Below are 17,828 nucleotides of genomic sequence, written 5' to 3' on the forward strand. Positions count from 1 at the left end.
ATCATGAAGCAATTATTAACATTGATGAAAAAAAAAGAGAGATGTCAATGTGATCTCATTCAGTTAATTTATTCTCACAGCCCCTATTATTCCTCGACCGATTATTCCTCGACCGATTATTCCTCGACCGATGACCCAGGCATACGCGTATGAAGCAGTGATCGTGGAAGGTGTGCCCGAGGCGGCAGACCTACCACCTTTATTCCTGGCAAAAGCTGGTATAAAAATCAGAAGCAAAATTCATCTCACTGCAATGGACGTGATGGACGTGAAGAACATGGTCATCATGAGGGTACTGTACGAGCAAGCATGTGTCACACACTGACATAATGCACTTATCACCCTTGTCTGGAAGAAACCTTGTATCGTCATATTTTTATATTTTATACGTTTTCTTTTTCATAAATTAAAGGGACACTTCACCCTTTTTGCAAAAAAATATATGTTAATGACGTTTAGAAGCTTTAGATCACTTTCCTGGGGGTATTTATGTGTGTAATATGTGGTTTTAGATATTTTAGATTGTAGCAGTGAGCCTGTTGTCTCTGATGTCATGGACACTGGTCTCACTACCTTCCTGGACTACAATTCCCATAATTCTTTGGTGCACTGCTCCTCCTTGTGGATAGGGGGGAGAGCTGTCTTACTGAGACAACATGTAGTCCAGGAAGGAAGTGAGCCCAGTGTCCATGACATCAGAGACAACAGGCTCACTGCTACAATCTAAAATATCTAAAACCACATATTACACACATAAAGACCCCCAGGAGTGTGTTCTAAAGCTTCTAAAAGTCATTAACATATATTTTTTTGCAAAAAGGGTGAAGTGTCCCTTTAATGCTCAATTTTATACTTGGCAAATAGCAAAGATAACCGATCCACAAGTTCACAATGTGCCGCGTTGCGATGCGTTGTGAGCTTATAGATCTGTTTTTTGGAAACATTTCAACTAGATTTATAATGACATGCCCAAAATAGTAATGCCAGGTTGTAAGTGGTTGGATGTGTCTGTGGGTTTTCAAAAGAAATTAACCAAAGAAAAGTATTGGATCTAATTTGGAACACAGGTCATTTTTTTCCTCACTTCCTGAAAAGTAACTGCTTCCACAGGTTAAGAATGTAAAACAAATTACTTAATTAATGACTCTCTCCCATATGCAGCTTGTAACCCCAGAGCTCTTCGAGTTTGCTGGTGTCGAGGGCAAGGATGCTTTTGTTCCAGCGACAAAACTCACTGCCGCCCTTCATGCTCAACTCGTGACTCCCATCACGTTTGAGTATACGAAAGGTCTTGTGGGTAAGGTTTTTGCCCCAGCTAGTCTCTCCGCTACTGTGTTGAATATCTTCAGAGGAATCCTGAACGTCCTTCATGTTAACATCAAGAGCACTCAGAATATCTATGAGTTGATGGAGGAGGTATGATTTCTGTATTTTGTACATCATAAATACATTATGATAATAGTTTAGCTCTTAGGTGTACTTTGCAGTGTCACTCGCTCCAGCCCTGGAAATGGGGGGCTGTAAAGTCCTTTGATACCCATATCTGTGATTATGGGCTATGCAGATAAACTTGACTTGAATTATATTCTATTACGTATTTAAATGTATACTCATATTTAATTTATCTAGGATGGAATTCATGGTGAGTGCAGGACCCACTACATAATCAATGAGGACACAAAGGCTGAACGCATCCATCTGACCAAAACCAGGGATCTGAACAACTGCCGGCGACCCATCGTTAAGGACATTGGTTTGGCTTACATGGATACATGTGTTGAGTGTCAAGCGGTAAGACCAATTTATTTTTCTGTGGGACACTGCAAGATATATTGCAGTTCAACAGCATAACCTTAACCATGTGTTATGTCTGCACAGATCACAAAGAACTTGAGGGGAGCAGTATCCTATGAGTATACCATGAAGACAGAAGATACTGGTGCCCCCCTGATCTTGGAGGCAAAGGTCGTTGAAGTACATTCGTTTTCTCCATTCAATGAGATGGACGCAGCTGTTCAGATGATGGCCAAGTATGTTGCAGGACTTTTAACAAAATGGCAATGGACTAAGCATATCAAATATGCTAAAACAATTTTGAATTGCACAGACAAAGGCTGAATTTCATTGGGAACGTTGAGAACGTGGCAGTCGTGCCAGATGTGGAGTATATTCATCGTGGATCCGTGTCTTATGAGTTTGCTTCTGAGCTTCTCCAGACACCCATTCTGCTCGTCAAGATCACAGACCCAGAGAGACAGGTAGAGTGCCGTCATCTTTACATGTATTGTTTTGCTACCTATTGCTAGCTTTATGGCTTCATGACACCATATGACTCTGTCTTTTTGTCTTCTCTAGGCTGTGGAGGTCCTAACTCACCTGGTTAGATACAATATGGTTCAGGTCCATCATGACGCTCCTCTGAAATTTGTGGAGCTTGTTCATATACTGCGTGAGCTCGATGTGGCGCAAATTGAGTCCATCTGGAAACAATACAAGGACAAACCAGTTTACAGGTAAGAAAGCGCTTATAAATTGTATATTGTAGTGTAAGATATCTGCTGAGCTACAATGCCGTTTACAAATACCCCTATCCATTTAAAACCAAACAAAAAAGGTATTTGATATTAATTACAACAAATAACTAAATAATCTATATGTCTCTGTGCCTAAAACTATTATGCTGTTTAATTAGCAACAATTTCTATGATTTTCTTTTATTTAATAAAGCTGTAAAAAAACATTTCCTCTGTTCTAGGCGTTGGATCCTGGATACAATCCCTGCTATTGGTACACCAATGACACTGAGATTCATCGAGGCAAAGTTGGATGTAAATGATATCACTCTTACTGAAGCTTTCCCTGCCCTGTTGGCATCGGTGCACATGGTGACAGCTGACCCGATCTCCATCCCAATGTTTGAGGTAGGCTCTCAGTAACCTCTTAAAGAGAAAAACGTTTTATGCTCTCAAACAATGTAGCGTGGTGTTTATTTATGGATGTCTAAGACTCTATAGGTAATGATTGAGTTCTTTATTATGCTTTATGGCATGTTTTTCATTTTGGTTTCTTCTCTTATTTTCACTTAAATGTATAACGAAATTCAGGAACATTGTTAAGAAAGGTGTAATACCAACAGATATTATTATTATTATTATTATTATTAATAATAATAATAATAATAATAAAAATAATATTAGCCTACATTTATCTGAAACTATGTGGACTCCTTGGTCTCAATTGTCCTTTCCTATACCCACAGAGACTGGCTTTCAGTGTAAAGGTTCAGGGACAGCCAATCATGCGCGAGGCTGCTATGCTCGGTTATGGAACAATGGTGGCCAAGTACTGTAATGAGGTGCCCACCTGCTCTGCAGAACTTGTAAAAGTAAGAAATAGTATTTGTCATAATCACATTTTACATAACTAGTGGCCAATGGATTGGAGGATTTAAATGAACTGTCAACTCTCCACAGCCAATCATCAACCGCGCAAACATGGCTATTGCCAAGGAGGAAATAGAAGAAATTGTCCTTCTGCTGAAAGTACTTGCCAATGCTGGCCATCCCGCTAGCCTTAAAACCATCACAAAGCTCCTACCCGGGTTCGGAGGTGCTGCCAGATCTGTTTTTCCACAGAGAGTTCATGTTGAGGCTGTCCTGGCCCTGAGGAACATCGCTAAAAGGACACCTGCAATGGTGGGTATTAAATCTTGTTTAAATAGTTTATGTATTTATTTTGTATTCATATTCTAACTGCATTTTTTTGCCATAATCTGTTCTCTGGATGAATTAGGTCCAGGATTTGGCTGTTCAGATCTTCATGGACAGGGCTCACCATGCAGAGCTGCGTATGCTTGCATGCATTGTGCTGTTTGAGACCCGGCCAGCAGTGGGTCTGGTGTCTTCCATAGCTAACATTCTGAGATCAGAGCCCAACGTCCAGGTGTACACCTTCACCTATTCTCACATGAAGTCCCTGACCCGAAGCACCGCCCCGGACTTAGCTAAAGTGTAGGAGATGTGACATTTCTACATTGTATTTGAAGCCTAAGGCTGGGCGATATGGGGAAGAAAATGTATACAACAAAACTATTTATTTAGCCAAATACCTTAATAACCGACGATCATAGAGCCATGTGACGATAATAAAAATAGAGCATAAATAGCAGTTATACAAGCTCAGCATCGTTTGTGAGCTTGTCGATTGGCAATTTTTGCTATTAACGTTTTTAAGCATGCATGAAATATGGCTTAAGTGACTAAAACCAGGAAAAGACAAAATATTTTACAATATTCTAAATACCAGACGATATTTGATCTCATATCACAATATCAATAGGCTTATCGGTATATCAATATATTTGCCAGAACAAATTGGAGATTCATTAAAGTGTATTTTTTTAAATGCTAGACAGTATACTGTATATAGTTTATAATCTTACTTACCCTTGGGCCTTTCCTTTCAGTGCTGCTGCCTGCTACATAGCCATGAGGATCTTGGCAGTTGATCGCAGGGTGCCTATGATGAGCTTCCGTTTCAGCAGAGCCATCTACGTCGATGCCTATTACAGTGAGTGACAATTCATGCTAATTATGTGAAAAAGTAGAGTGATTAATCTACAAAGCCAAAGTGCAGCAACTACATTTTTTTTTACTATTTATTCATCTCAAAGGTCAGCCTTCATGATTTGGAGGGATGAACAATTACCTAATGATGAACAGATATCAATTTGTGTAATATCACTTGTATACCCATAGCCCATTTGGCTGACCCAAACACGTTACCGTGGATGAAATGAGCTATGTAAATGTACTTGACTTGTTACAGATCCTTTGACGATGGGTGTTGCCCACAGTGCCTTTTACATTAACGAAGCTGCGAGCATTTTGCCTAAAGCTGTTATAGCAAAGGTCCGAACTTACTTGATTGGAGCTGCTACTGACGCCGTTGAGGTAGGCTTATGAGCTTGGTCAAAGCATAAGAAATCATAAAAAGATGGATGGAAATGAATGAATTCATGTTAATGAGCATTGTCCATTTCTCTCTAAGGTTGGAGTAAGAACCGAGGGTATTCAGGAGGCCCTTCTGAAGGTCCCCATGTCTGAGAATGCTGATAATTTAACCAAGATGAGGCGGGCCATCAAAGCTGTATGTGTCCCTTCCTGAACTGTAAATTATCATGATTGTGGAAAAAACATCTGTCAAAATTGCTTCTCTTTTACAAGCTGTCTCATTGGAGGTCCTCTCCTGCAAGCGCACCACTGGCTTCAATGTATGTGAAGATTTTCGGCCAGGAAATTGCCTTTGCCAACCTTGACAAGAGTGTTGTTGAGCAGATAATTGCGGTATGTTCTGTAGCACAATTTATCATCGTAACTTTCCAGCTCCATGTAATCATTACCATGCAATGAAACAAGAACTTGGCATAAATAAATTTGCTTACCAACAGCTTGTCACCGGAAAGTCTGCTCAAGAATATGGAATGAATGTTTTGAGGGCCCTCATAGCAGGGGTCTCTCGCCAGTTTACCAAGCCACTCCTAATTGCCGAGGTGAGACGCATCTTGCCCACTGCAGTAGGTTTGCCTATGGAGATCAGTCTGTACACTGCTGCTGTGGCTGCTGCGTCTGTTCATGGTAGGTGCAAAGTCATGCAATTCATTAGTAATAACTTGTACTTGCATTCTTACTTAATTAATAACATATCCTTGCATCTTAGAACCATATCAAAGCCAATATCTTGTGTTTATAGTTAAGGCCCACATGAGACCACCACTTGACCTTGACAACTTCCAGATTAGTCAACTGCTGACGACTGACATTAGAATTGAGGCTGACCTTCAACCAAGGTAGTCCCGTTCAAACAAATATTTCACGTGAATTTGTCATCGCTTTTAGAAATCAGATACTAAAATAAAGTTGCCCTTTTCTCCAGTGTTCGTGTCCAAACCTTTGCTGTGATGGGAGTCAATACTGCTTTTATCCAGGCTGCTCTGATGGCAAGGACTAAGATCCACATGATTGTCCCTGTAAATATTGCAGTAATGCTTGACATTGCAGAAGGCAACTTTAGGATTGAAGCCGACCAGGTTCCCGGTCCCGCTCTTGAACATATTGCAGCAGTTAGGTAAAACCTGTCTTTTGCAATGAAATACTAATAATTATACATTTTTGGCATTACAAATAAAGGGTTAACTTGTTAATACAAATTAATTAAAAACCCATTTCATACTGTATATCAAGCATGTCCACTAAAGCAATTTATGTCATGAACGTTTTGATGGCTAATTCATTGGCCTTCAAAACAAAGTATATTGTTAACTTGGCTTGAACATCAGCACAACATACATAGCCTACCTATAATTTCTATTAGAATGAGGATTACACAATGCATGAATAACAGGCTTTGCTAAATTGATCTTCTCTGATCACTGGCAGCTATGACACATTTGCTGTTGTAAGGAATGTGGAGGATGTTCCTGCCGAAATAAACGTCCCAATGATTGCTGACAAACAAGCCATCTCAACAGAGCTCACGTCTGCTGCCTCTAGAAGCTTGGTGGGCTGATTTTAAATGACATTCTCACTCATTATACCACCATGAAGAGAAATATGGAATTTTACAGGTCATTATTTTATGCTCTTTTAATTTTCTGTTTCAGGGAGTATCTTCTGAGGTAATTGATGATGATGTGAAGCACATTATCAAGGGTATTATTGAACAGGAATTCTGCGCCCAGAGCATGACTTTTGGATTGAAGGTATGCCTTGAGGTTGTCGCAGAGCGTCTAGACTTCCTCAATCCCCCCGCTCTGTACAAACTATTCGGAAAGGCTTTCGTTGCACTTGTTTTGAAAGAAGGCAAGAACTACAGTATACATGCAAAACATGTAGTCACACTCAAACTACACTTTATTTAGAGAAGAAACATGATTTATATGAGCAATATATTATGTCTATTTATAGTTGAAGGCGCATACATCGAGAGATGGGAGATGGAGGTTCAGGTTGGACCAAAGGCTGCAGCGAAGATCATTAAACAGGTCAACATGAGCGAAGAGGACTTGGTTGGGGTTAAACCAGTCATGCATAAACTCAAGAAAATCCTGATTCCTGGTCTGGATGTCACCATGGGGTCTTCCAGCTCCAGCAGCTCCAGCAGGAACTCTGCTAAAGTTAGCAGCAGCAGCAGCAGCAGCAGATCTTCTAGCTCCAGTTCTCGTCGTTCCACGGTAAAGCACCACGGTCCATTCTACAACTTTTGATTTTATGAATAACAGAGCATGTTCTCCTTCAACACATTGAACTTCATTCCAAACAGGTTGCAGCAAAGCACCCACTTTTCCAGAAAAACCACAAGGTAGGAATTACATGACATTTAGAGGATTGTTCTTCTTTCAACACGTGAAAACTTCAGTTGTGCAGTGAACATTTCTCCTTCCAATTTTATGTATATATTATCACATCTCAGGCCACCTCCCAGGCCAGAGTGAGCAGAAGCAGCGCTTCAAGCATTCAGGCCATGTACAAGAAGGTGAGGCTTATTTTACATAACATTTCATTAGGACACTTGTCATAATCAGTCTGTGAATAAACAAACTGTTTTATTTTTTCCTTCCTTATCCTTAGCTGGGTAATGCTTTCGATCCCATTGCGACAGTTATCATCCGTGCTGTGAAAACAGACCACACTGGTCAAGGATTACAAATCATTGCTTATTTTGATAAGACCTATGACGTTCTGAAGATCGTTGTTGTACCTTTGTGTCCTGCTGCACAATGGATGATCTGTGCTACTGGTGCGGTGCTCAGCAAGCACCTAGCTACTGTAAGAAACCATATTCAATGTTACCTGAACAGTTCAATAATCTATCTATAGACATAAAATAAGTTCCTCAACACTTCCTTTGTTCTGCTCAAAGGCCAAATTGTCCTGGGGAGTGGAGCGATGTGGAGAGATTGATACCGTGATCACAGCTGAGACCGGTCTGGTTGGAACAAACCCTGCAATCCGTGTAAGAGTGAACTGGATTGACCTGCCAAGGGCTTTGAAGCACTACATCAGGATGTATGTCTTTTCATATTTCTGTAATATTACTTGTTTGTTGCTTTAGGCAAGTTTGACACCGTGTATGCTCTATTTATTGCCACCACAAAATAATTTATTAGTAAATATATATTTTGCCTAATCGACCTCTATATAATGCTCTCACATATTTCCCACTAGTGCGAGTCAATATGTCCCTGCCCTTGATGTGGTTGGGCTGATTGCAGAGAAGGCAGCAAACACTAAGAAGCAGGTTTCTGTAACCGTGGTTGCAACATCTGGAAAGTCTTTGGATGTTATTTTCAAAACACCAACGGTATTGGGATATTATTTTACCCTACTTGATTTTATGAATAACGAAACATTGTTGTATTCATAACAATTAAAGGAGAATTAGATAGTAATTCTCCTTGTATGCACCTGCTTCATTGATGATGATTATTGTATTAATTGCAGAGGATAATTGAGAAGGCTATCATTCTCCCCGTTGTCCTGCCACTGGATGAAATAACCGGTCTGACACCCTTTGAAGACAATATTGTAGACAAAGTCCAGTACTTGTTGGCCAGTACAACTGCAGGTAAAACTATCAGCTGATACAACTGCAAAAACATGTTGTTTAAATAATGTAAATGTTTTAACAATATTTTCATCTTGCTTTCAGCTCAGTGCAGCATGGTCAGAGACACACTGACAACATTCAACAACAAGACAATCACAAATCAGATGCCTGTGTCTTGCTACCAAGTTTTGGCTCAGGATTGCACTGACGAAATTAAGTTCATGGTTCTGTTGAAGCAAGATAATGCGTTGGCACGCAAACACATCAATGTCAAAATCGCTGACATGTAAGAACTCAACAGGAAATGTGTTAATTTGTTCGATACATAACGGTGCTAGTTGCTGATGCTGACCATACCTTTCACTTCTAGTGACGTTGACTTGTTTCGCACGGAAGGCAACATTGTGGTAAAGGTTAATGGATTGGAAATTCCCATCGTAAACCTTCCTTACCAACACCCTGCAGGTAGGCCATGTAAATTAAACTGGGTCTAATGCTTTCTCCTACAACCATTTTAGTTACTATTTATTACAATGTGCCAATACTAAGTTGTTATATTTGAAAATACCTGATTATCTGGATTATCTAAAAATGATCTATGCTCTACCAAAAGGTGTAATCCATATCAAAAAGAGAGGTGAAGGTGTCGCTATTTTCGCTCCCAAGTATGGTCTCCCTGAAGTCTACTACGATATGGACACATGGAAGGTGAATATCAATCCTTTTGGGAGTCATTTTTAATTGCACCTGAACTACCAAAGCTGGCATATTCAATTAAATGAGTAACTGATCTGTTATTCCTTTTTACCTGTATCATCAGATTAAAGTCGTTGACTGGATGAAGGGACAGACCTGTGGAGTCTGTGGTAAGGCTGATGGAGAAGTCAGACAGGAGTACCGTACCCCTAGTGGACGCCTGACCAAGAACTCAGTTAGCCATGCCCATTCCTGGGTGTTGCCTGCCGAGAGCTGCGCTGATACCACTGGTAAGAGCAGGGGTTTTGTTGTCAGGAAATTTCTCTTTTACAGCCATCAACATAGCTTTTAATTTAAATTATTCATACCTCTCCATTCCAGAATGTCGTCTGAGACACGAGTCCGTGACAATGGAGATGGTGGTCCGTGAGCAGATGTCCAGATGCTACTCTGTTGAGCCTGTGCTTCGTTGTCTGCCCGGCTGCTCCCCAATCAGAAGCACTCCCGTCACTGTGGGCTTCCACTGCGTGGCTGCACCCGTCGGCCCAAAACGTACACACATTCTGTACTTAAGAATCCAAACTGTATATTCACTGCAATATAGAAATACTGTTACAAGTCAAATTCACTTGAGTAAAAGTATTGGTAGGGTGCTGTTGCTAACTGTGTCTCTTTGCCCCTCTGCAGACCAATTCGCCCCTCCGACCGACGTCTATGAGAAGAGTGAGGACCTGAGGGAGACCACGGACGCTCATGTCGCCTGTAGCTGCTCGGCTCAGTGTGCTTAGAGCAGCTGTCGCAGTGGAGTGGACTGCCTAGATTTAGGAAACATTTCAAACTTGTAAACGTAGATCTCAAATTGCAAATGCCAGTATTTAATAAATCATTGTCCGTCTCCAATGTTATGATTTCCCTGGTTCATTGCAACCAACAAGAAACAAAAATAATTAGGATAAATAAAAAAGGTTGAAGGGATACTTTGTATTTAAATCAGTGGTGTGAATTTTACAAGATTTTTCTACACTTGAAATCCTTTCATCCATCTACATAAACAGACACAGTCCTATTAGTGTTGCTCGCTACGCAGTATTACTATAACGCTAAAGACTTTCCCCAATAATGTATATGAATCATATAGTTTCTTATTGCATTCAATAGAACAGCAGCATTTCAATCTACATTCTAAAACATTGTACATTATAGTCGCTTACCAAGTTCACAAAATGAGCCTATGACATCATTACTAGGGGCAGTATATGAATATGGAGTGCTGTGCAACAATGCCCCCAAATTGTCAACATAATGTAATTTAACATTAGCAGTTATTTGTTCATTTTGATTGGCCATCTACACTGCCAAAAATACCACATAGTATAACACCGCCCTAACATTGAGTACTGTAATAGAAATAATACCTTTGACCATGACATTTTCAGGGACAAAATACATCAATAAATAAATAGTTTTCACTCAATCACCCACCACCCAAAAGAACGAACACAAGGGGTTTGCCTGAACTTTTTTTGGCCTTAAAGTATTGATAAGAATTAAATTATGTTCAACTGTTCAACATTTGGCAATTCCCATTATGCTGCACTTCCTTTATAGCACACATGGCATTACATGTTCTGTGAATATGGATCGTCTCCAAGGCCCAATCCCAATTGCCTCCCTCAAGCCCTGGACCCTCATTGACTTTAATGACGTCAGCTGTAAGTGCTTGAGGGTGAGAGGCTGCAAGGGCTCCACATTGTTGTGAAAGAAATACATAACTAATTTGCATACTTAAATGATTGATGTTGGGAGGATCCCCCTCGTTCCCCTGGTAACGCTATGAACAGTGGGTCATCCTGCTACCCTAATAGACAGGGGGTACATGAGCACATGGCCGTTCATTCGTGCTCTATCTCCGACCAAACCACACTTCCACCACACATCTCTCTATGCAAAATAAAACCTGCACACTCCCACAAAACATATAGACTACATTGCATTCGCCAAAAATGTCTTATTTACTGTTTAAATATTACTTTTCTGAAACACGCTATTCTTGCTCAACCTCAACAGCCTACGTCAAAATCGTCATGTTGGCGTCTACTACGCCAACTACGTTCACTTCATGGGGCCAGTCTTTCACAGTGACACACACGTTACATGAACCACGCGACCGGGATGGTTTCTACCCCTCAATGTCGTATTTGCTGCGCCCTTCTAATGCTGCGCCACGCCTACTCTATACTGCTCCATAGACAGCGACTCGAAGTCGAACAGCAGCAGCAGCTCCGTCAGGCGTCACAAAGCCCACAGCACTGCACAGCCCCACACCCAAATGAATCGAATGAATGAATAAGGCGCTTTTATCGCTTTTGCTCAGTGGATGGGACATTTACATTAAAAGCTATCGGATGGACGCGTGGATAACGGCATGGTTGTGTGCACTCGGAGGGAAAGGTTCCATATAGCTTCCATGCTAGCTGCTTCAGACACAGGGGAGGGGAGTGAGATGGCCCGGCTCACGGGACTCCAGTGCGAAATAGCGCTTATGCAACAATTACCCTACAAACACAAACACCTCAACTCCATGTCATTGTGAATAAGAATTTCGAGCGAAAAAATAATTTTTGGAAGGACACTTTCACCCAGTATGAAGCTAAATGTGGAAGCCGTGTGTGTCACACCAAAACTGGTGACCTATATAATCCTGTAACGCCGTGCATTCTGTGCTTGCGTGCGCATTTCCCAAATCTCAGTGATTTATCCACACATCGCTCTGTGTGTGTGTGTGTGTGTGTGTGTGTGTGTGTCGCGTCGCCCTCCAGCTGCAATTGCGAGTGTGCGCTGTGTGCAGGGCACAACAAAACATATCTGTTTATTGTACACAATGCAATATTGAATGCAATGATATGGTGTGTCCTGTAAGCCCATGTGGGCTGGGCGCCTTTGGTCCATGACACAAAAATAAAGAAATCTATCTATCTATCTATTCAGGCCCATTCAATTAATCTATCACTACATTAGTTGCCTGTTCAAAACTAAACTACACTTTATGAAATCATTGTTGCAGCCTACACACATATATTCAGGCCCATTCAGAACACATTTCCCAAATCTCAGTGATTTATCCACACATCGCTCTGTGTGTGTGTGTGCTTTCTCCTACAACCATTTTAGTTACTATTTATTACAATGTGCCAATACTAAGTTGTTATATTTGAAAATACCTGATTATCTGGATTATCTAAAAATGATCTATGCTCTACCAAAAGGTGTAATCCATATCAAAAAGAGAGGTGAAGGTGTCGCTATTTTCGCTCCCAAGTATGGTCTCCCTGAAGTCTACTACGATATGGACACATGGAAGGTGAATATCAATCCTTTTGGGAGTCATTTTTAATTGCACCTGAACTACCAAAGCTGGCATATTCAATTAAATGAGTAACTGATCTGTTATTCCTTTTTACCTGTATCATCAGATTAAAGTCGTTGACTGGATGAAGGGACAGACCTGTGGAGTCTGTGGTAAGGCTGATGGAGAAGTCAGACAGGAGTACCGTACCCCTAGTGGACGCCTGACCAAGAACTCAGTTAGCCATGCCCATTCCTGGGTGTTGCCTGCCGAGAGCTGCGCTGATACCACTGGTAAGAGCAGGGGTTTTGTTGTCAGGAAATTTCTCTTTTACAGCCATCAACATAGCTTTTAATTTAAATTATTCATACCTCTCCATTCCAGAATGTCGTCTGAGACACGAGTCCGTGACAATGGAGATGGTGGTCCGTGAGCAGATGTCCAGATGCTACTCTGTTGAGCCTGTGCTTCGTTGTCTGCCCGGCTGCTCCCCAATCAGAAGCACTCCCGTCACTGTGGGCTTCCACTGCGTGGCTGCACCCGTCGGCCCAAAACGTACACACATTCTGTACTTAAGAATCCAAACTGTATATTCACTGCAATATAGAAATACTGTTACAAGTCAAATTCACTTGAGTAAAAGTATTGGTAGGGTGCTGTTGCTAACTGTGTCTCTTTGCCCCTCTGCAGACCAATTCGCCCCTCCGACCGACGTCTATGAGAAGAGTGAGGACCTGAGGGAGACCACGGACGCTCATGTCGCCTGTAGCTGCTCGGCTCAGTGTGCTTAGAGCAGCTGTCGCAGTGGAGTGGACTGCCTAGATTTAGGAAACATTTCAAACTTGTAAACGTAGATCTCAAATTGCAAATGCCAGTATTTAATAAATCATTGTCCGTCTCCAATGTTATGATTTCCCTGGTTCATTGCAACCAACAAGAAACAAAAATAATTAGGATAAATAAAAAAGGTTGAAGGGATACTTTGTATTTAAATCAGTGGTGTGAATTTTACAAGATTTTTCTACACTTGAAATCCTTTCATCCATCTACATAAACAGACACAGTCCTATTAGTGTTGCTCGCTACGCAGTATTACTATAACGCTAAAGACTTTCCCCAATAATGTATATGAATCATATAGTTTCTTATTGCATTCAATAGAACAGCAGCATTTCAATCTACATTCTAAAACATTGTACATTATAGTCGCTTACCAAGTTCACAAAATGAGCCTATGACATCATTACTAGGGGCAGTATATGAATATGGAGTGCTGTGCAACAATGCCCCCAAATTGTCAACATAATGTAATTTAACATTAGCAGTTATTTGTTCATTTTGATTGGCCATCTACACTGCCAAAAATACCACATAGTATAACACCGCCCTAACATTGAGTACTGTAATAGAAATAATACCTTTGACCATGACATTTTCAGGGACAAAATACATCAATAAATAAATAGTTTTCACTCAATCACCCACCACCCAAAAGAACGAACACAAGGGGTTTGCCTGAACTTTTTTTGGCCTTAAAGTATTGATAAGAATTAAATTATGTTCAACTGTTCAACATTTGGCAATTCCCATTATGCTGCACTTCCTTTATAGCACACATGGCATTACATGTTCTGTGAATATGGATCGTCTCCAAGGCCCAATCCCAATTGCCTCCCTCAAGCCCTGGACCCTCATTGACTTTAATGACGTCAGCTGTAAGTGCTTGAGGGTGAGAGGCTGCAAGGGCTCCACATTGTTGTGAAAGAAATACATAACTAATTTGCATACTTAAATGATTGATGTTGGGAGGATCCCCCTCGTTCCCCTGGTAACGCTATGAACAGTGGGTCATCCTGCTACCCTAATAGACAGGGGGTACATGAGCACATGGCCGTTCATTCGTGCTCTATCTCCGACCAAACCACACTTCCACCACACATCTCTCTATGCAAAATAAAACCTGCACACTCCCACAAAACATATAGACTACATTGCATTCGCCAAAAATGTCTTATTTACTGTTTAAATATTACTTTTCTGAAACACGCTATTCTTGCTCAACCTCAACAGCCTACGTCAAAATCGTCATGTTGGCGTCTACTACGCCAACTACGTTCACTTCATGGGGCCAGTCTTTCACAGTGACACACACGTTACATGAACCACGCGACCGGGATGGTTTCTACCCCTCAATGTCGTATTTGCTGCGCCCTTCTAATGCTGCGCCACGCCTACTCTATACTGCTCCATAGACAGCGACTCGAAGTCGAACAGCAGCAGCAGCTCCGTCAGGCGTCACAAAGCCCACAGCACTGCACAGCCCCACACCCAAATGAATCGAATGAATGAATAAGGCGCTTTTATCGCTTTTGCTCAGTGGATGGGACATTTACATTAAAAGCTATCGGATGGACGCGTGGATAACGGCATGGTTGTGTGCACTCGGAGGGAAAGGTTCCATATAGCTTCCATGCTAGCTGCTTCAGACACAGGGGAGGGGAGTGAGATGGCCCGGCTCACGGGACTCCAGTGCGAAATAGCGCTTATGCAACAATTACCCTACAAACACAAACACCTCAACTCCATGTCATTGTGAATAAGAATTTCGAGCGAAAAAATAATTTTTGGAAGGACACTTTCACCCAGTATGAAGCTAAATGTGGAAGCCGTGTGTGTCACACCAAAACTGGTGACCTATATAATCCTGTAACGCCGTGCATTCTGTGCTTGCGTGCGCATTTCCCAAATCTCAGTGATTTATCCACACATCGCTCTGTGTGTGTGTGTGTGTGTGTGTGTGTGTGTGTCGCGTCGCCCTCCAGCTGCAATTGCGAGTGTGCGCTGTGTGCAGGGCACAACAAAACATATCTGTTTATTGTACACAATGCAATATTGAATGCAATGATATGGTGTGTCCTGTAAGCCCATGTGGGCTGGGCGCCTTTGGTCCATGACACAAAAATAAAGAAATCTATCTATCTATCTATTCAGGCCCATTCAATTAATCTATCACTACATTAGTTGCCTGTTCAAAACTAAACTACACTTTATGAAATCATTGTTGCAGCCTACACACATATATTCAGGCCCATTCAGAACACATTTCCCAAATCTCAGTGATTTATCCACACATCGCTCTGTGTGTGTGTGTGTGTGTGTGTGTGTGTGTGTGTGTGTGTGTGGGCGTGTGTGTGTGTCGCGTCGCCCTCCAGCTGCAATTGCGAGTGTGCGCTGTGTGCAGGGCACACTACTGAGTTTAAAAACACAGCTGAAACATGAAGTGGAGTCTGTCAACTCCCGCAATTTCCTTCTTCCCATATTGCGCTGCAACGACACTGGGATGAGGCCCTAGAAGGGGGCCGAAATTCTAGTTTATTTAAATGATTGATGTTGGGAGGATCCCCCTCGTTCCCCTGGTAACGCTATGAACAGTGGGTCATTTATTTCAGCATCGATGCCCACATTGGCAAAGGGCACATGAAGGGGCGGGGCTGAGCCCTCACTGACTTACCCATTTCAAACGGGACATCCCTCAAGCCCTCGCAGACTTCACATGAACGCGCAGCTAAATCAGCGAGGCCTCATTGAGTCAGCAAGGGAGTGGATTGGGGAGAGACAGCGAGATCAATTCGTGGCGGCGGAGACTCGCCACGACCTATTGTTTTACGCCATGGCGTATTCTTCATTACGCCATGGCTTATTCTTCGGAATCCGCCATGGCAGAACAGAATCCGCCATGGCGAGTTGATCAATTCGTGGCGGCAGAGACTCGCCACGACCTATTGTTTTACGCCATGGCGTATTCTTCATTATCCGCCATGGCAGAACAGAATCCGCCATGGCGAGTTGATCAATTCGTGGCGGCGGAGACTCGCCACGACCTATTGTTTTACGCCATGGCGTATTCTTCATTATCCGCCATGGCGAGAACAGAATCCGCCATGGCTTATTTTTAAATACGTCGTTTGTTTTTTTTTGCGTGCCGTGGTGCAAGTTATTTGTCCTAGTAGTACAATTCTCGGAATTATTTCATCCTCTGGTAGTGTAACGGTCAGCGCTCTAGCCCCTATAGTCAAGGCACCGTGCGGACCCGGGTTCGAATCTTGCAAAAAGCAAACTTTTTTTTTTTAAGTTCTTTTTTTAGCCGTACCGGTATGTATACAGTGTGTGTGCGTGCGTATACAGTGTGCGTGCGTGCGTGCGTGTGTGCGTGCGTATACAGTGTGTGTGTGTGCGTGCGTGCGTGCTTCATCGTATTTATTATTATTACCTGCATATTAATAATAATAATAATAAATACGATGAAGCACGCACGCACGCACACTGTATACGCACGCACGCACACACACTGTATACATACCGGTACGGCTAAAAAAAGAACTTTAAAGTTTGCTATTGTGCAAGTTATTTGTCCTAGTAGTACAATTCTCGGAATTATTCCATCCTCTGGTAGTGTAACGGTCAGCGCTCTCGCCCCTATAGTCAAGGCACCGTGCGGACCCGGGTTCGAATCTTGCAAACAGCAAACTTTTTTTTTAAAGTTATTTTTTTAGCCGTACCGGTATGTATACAGTGTGTGTGCGTGCGTGCGTGCGTATACAGTGTGCGTGCGTGCGTGCTTCATCGTATTTATTATTATTATTATTAATATGCAGGTAATAATAATAAATACGATGAAGCACGCACGCACGCACACACACACACTGTATACGCACGCACGCACGCACACACGCACGCACGCACACACGCACACTGTATACGCACGCACGCACGCACACACACTGTATACATACCGGTACGGCTAAAAAAAGAACTTTAAAAAAAAAAAGTTTGCTTTTCGCCGCCACGAATTGATCAACTCGCCATGGCGGATTCTGTTCTGCCATGGCGGATAATGAAGAATACGCCATGGCGTAAAACAATAGGTCGTGGCGAGTCGCTGCCGCCACGAATTGATCAACTCGCCATGGCGGATTCTGTTCTGCCATGGCGGATAATGAAGAATACGCCATGGCGTAAAACAATAGGTCATGGCGAGTCGCCGCCGCCACGAATTGATCAACTCGCCATGGCGGATTCTGTTCTGCCATGGCGGACAATGAAGAATACGCCATGGCGTAAAACAATAGGTCGTGGCGAGTCGCTGCCGCCACGAATTGATCTCGCTCCACCTGGGATT

At 42.2% G+C, this 17,828-nt stretch overlaps 1 protein-coding gene across 1 annotated transcript; it reads left to right on the plus strand.

Moving 5' to 3' along the window:
* Positions 1 to 130: 130 nt before the first annotated feature.
* On the plus strand, positions 131 to 10,091 carry LOC308319566 (vitellogenin-like; the record flags this gene model as incomplete). Its single annotated transcript, XM_080769669.1, has 14 exons — positions 131 to 292; positions 1,162 to 1,416; positions 1,630 to 1,791; positions 1,879 to 2,030; positions 2,756 to 2,921; positions 3,260 to 3,385; positions 3,474 to 3,695; positions 3,793 to 4,010; positions 4,466 to 4,569; positions 6,966 to 7,231; positions 7,471 to 7,533; positions 9,428 to 9,593; positions 9,685 to 9,855; positions 9,991 to 10,091. 14 exons carry the CDS (start codon positions 131 to 133, stop codon positions 10,089 to 10,091), a joined length of 2,334 nt encoding a protein of 777 aa, XP_080625795.1.
* Between the last annotated feature and the right edge of the window lie 7,737 nt (positions 10,092 to 17,828).

The sequence above is a fragment of the Protomyctophum bolini genome (genome assembly GCF_963924005.1).
Source record: "Protomyctophum bolini genome assembly, chromosome: 8".
In the NCBI taxonomy this organism is placed as follows: Eukaryota; Metazoa; Chordata; class Actinopteri; order Myctophiformes; family Myctophidae; genus Protomyctophum; species Protomyctophum bolini.